Consider the following 1701-nt stretch of genomic DNA (forward strand, 5'->3'; position numbering starts at 1 on the left):
CTCTGTATGGGAGTAGAAAGCCTTCTCTTTCTCCCTCGGAGCTGCTGGTGGTTTTGAACTGCTGACCTTGTGGTTAGCAGCCAACTTGTAACCACTGTGTTACCAGGCCCTTACATCCAGACTATAAGCCCCTGCATTTTCCTTCCAGAAGCTTGTCTCACTGAGCCCTCACCCCGAACCCGCTGGATGGCCTCAGTACCCTGGTCTCAGAGAACTGCACCGATTCCTTTCTGTCAATTTTGACTCATAGTGACCCTATAGGACAGGGTCAAACGACGCCCTGTGTGTTTCTGAGACTATAACTCTTTACAGGGGTAGAACACGATCATGTCTTTCTCCCATGGAGTGGCTGGTGGTCTTGAACCGCTGATTCTGTGGTTCGCAGCCAACTTGTAACCACTACGCCACCAGGGCACCTTTAATCTTTGCTGTCCAGGAAGTATTGCAAGCACCGACAGAAGCCATGTCACAGGTGCTCAGGACTTGGGCTCAGGACGCACGGCCAATGGTCAAGTAGGAACCAGCTCCCTGCCTGTGACTGAGTGTACAGGACAGAACTGGCGCTGCGGGTTTCAGAAGCTATATCAGTCTTTGTGGGAGCAGACAGCCTTATCTTCCCCCCTCGGGACAGATGGTGGTTTTCGCAGGAGAGTCTTCCCAAATCCAAGCACTTAAAAGCAACAGCTGATGTCTGTGCTCAACTATAATATCAGCCAAGAAGCTTTGGTGGCAGCATTGTGCTGGTAACTGGAAGTTCAGCAGTTCAAACCCACCAGGGGCTCTGAGGGAGAAAACCGAGGTTGTCTGTTCCCATAAAGGAGCCCTGGTGGCATTATGGTTACAAGCTGAGTTGATACCTGGCGGGTCAGCAGATCTAAGCCACCAGCTGCTCCTTGAGAGAAAGACAGGGTTTTCTATTCCTGTCAAGAGTTAGCCATCTTGGAAACTCACAGGGGGCAGTTCTACCCTGTCCCTATCAGTTGGTATCAACCCAATGGCAGTGAGTCTTTTTATTTATTTTTTGTCTGCTTCCATAAAGATTTGTGGCAACTCTTTGGGGGCACAGTTCTCTGTCCTGTAGGGTCACTCTGAGTTGGAGCCAACTAGGCAGATGTGAGGCTTTTTTTGTTTTCTGTAATCACGGATCTATTTCAGAAGCTTCCTAGTCTGGAGTTTCTCCAATATCCCTCACTTTTGCTTGTCTTTCTGCAGTGTATGTTGGGATACTTGCCCATCCACACAGAGTTATAAGAAAGAAGACAGAGACCCCTTGAACCCTTTGCCCAGTGTCCCCCCACTGGTAACAGTTTCGCCGACTTGGACTGGGTTTTGAGGGATGTCTAGGAGTCCCAGATTATCTGCAAAACAGAGGCAATGTATTTTGTTTCTTCAGATTGCCAAAGGCCCAACCGTGTCACCCATTTTTCACCTGGGGCAAACTGAGGTCCTGAGGGGCAAGGGTCTGAGGAGGGAGGGTAAGCTTGGGAGGGGCGTCAGGGCGCTAGTGTGATTCTGTCACTCCTCCTCTCCAGGAGTCGCAGGCCACTTGGCTGGACGCTGTGGTGCCCCACTTGGCGGAAGTCTTGCAGCTGGAAGACACGCCCAGTATCCAGGTGGAGGTGGGGGTGCTGGTGCGCGACTACCCAGACATCAGGTGAGACGCTCTCCACGGGGCTCCGCTGTGCAGGCGGCCTGTCCCCC

General features: G+C 51.8%; 1 protein-coding gene across 1 annotated transcript in view; it reads left to right on the forward strand.

The window, feature by feature from the left end:
• The window catches only part of EXOC3L2 (exocyst complex component 3 like 2), a gene marked incomplete at its 3' end in the record, with an annotated part of 19100 nt that overhangs the window by 11334 nt on the left and 6065 nt on the right, over nt 1–1701 (forward strand). The window contains exon 6 of the mRNA XM_013006615.2: nt 1533–1654. Coding sequence (XP_012862069.2) covers nt 1533–1654 — 122 coding nt within the window. The remainder of the gene's footprint in view (nt 1–1532; nt 1655–1701) is intronic.

The sequence above is a fragment of the Echinops telfairi genome, unplaced genomic scaffold (genome assembly GCF_000313985.2).
Source record: "Echinops telfairi isolate 266 unplaced genomic scaffold, ASM31398v2 ScPeMD7_655;HRSCAF=1070, whole genome shotgun sequence".
NCBI classification, from domain to species: Eukaryota; Metazoa; Chordata; class Mammalia; order Afrosoricida; family Tenrecidae; genus Echinops; species Echinops telfairi.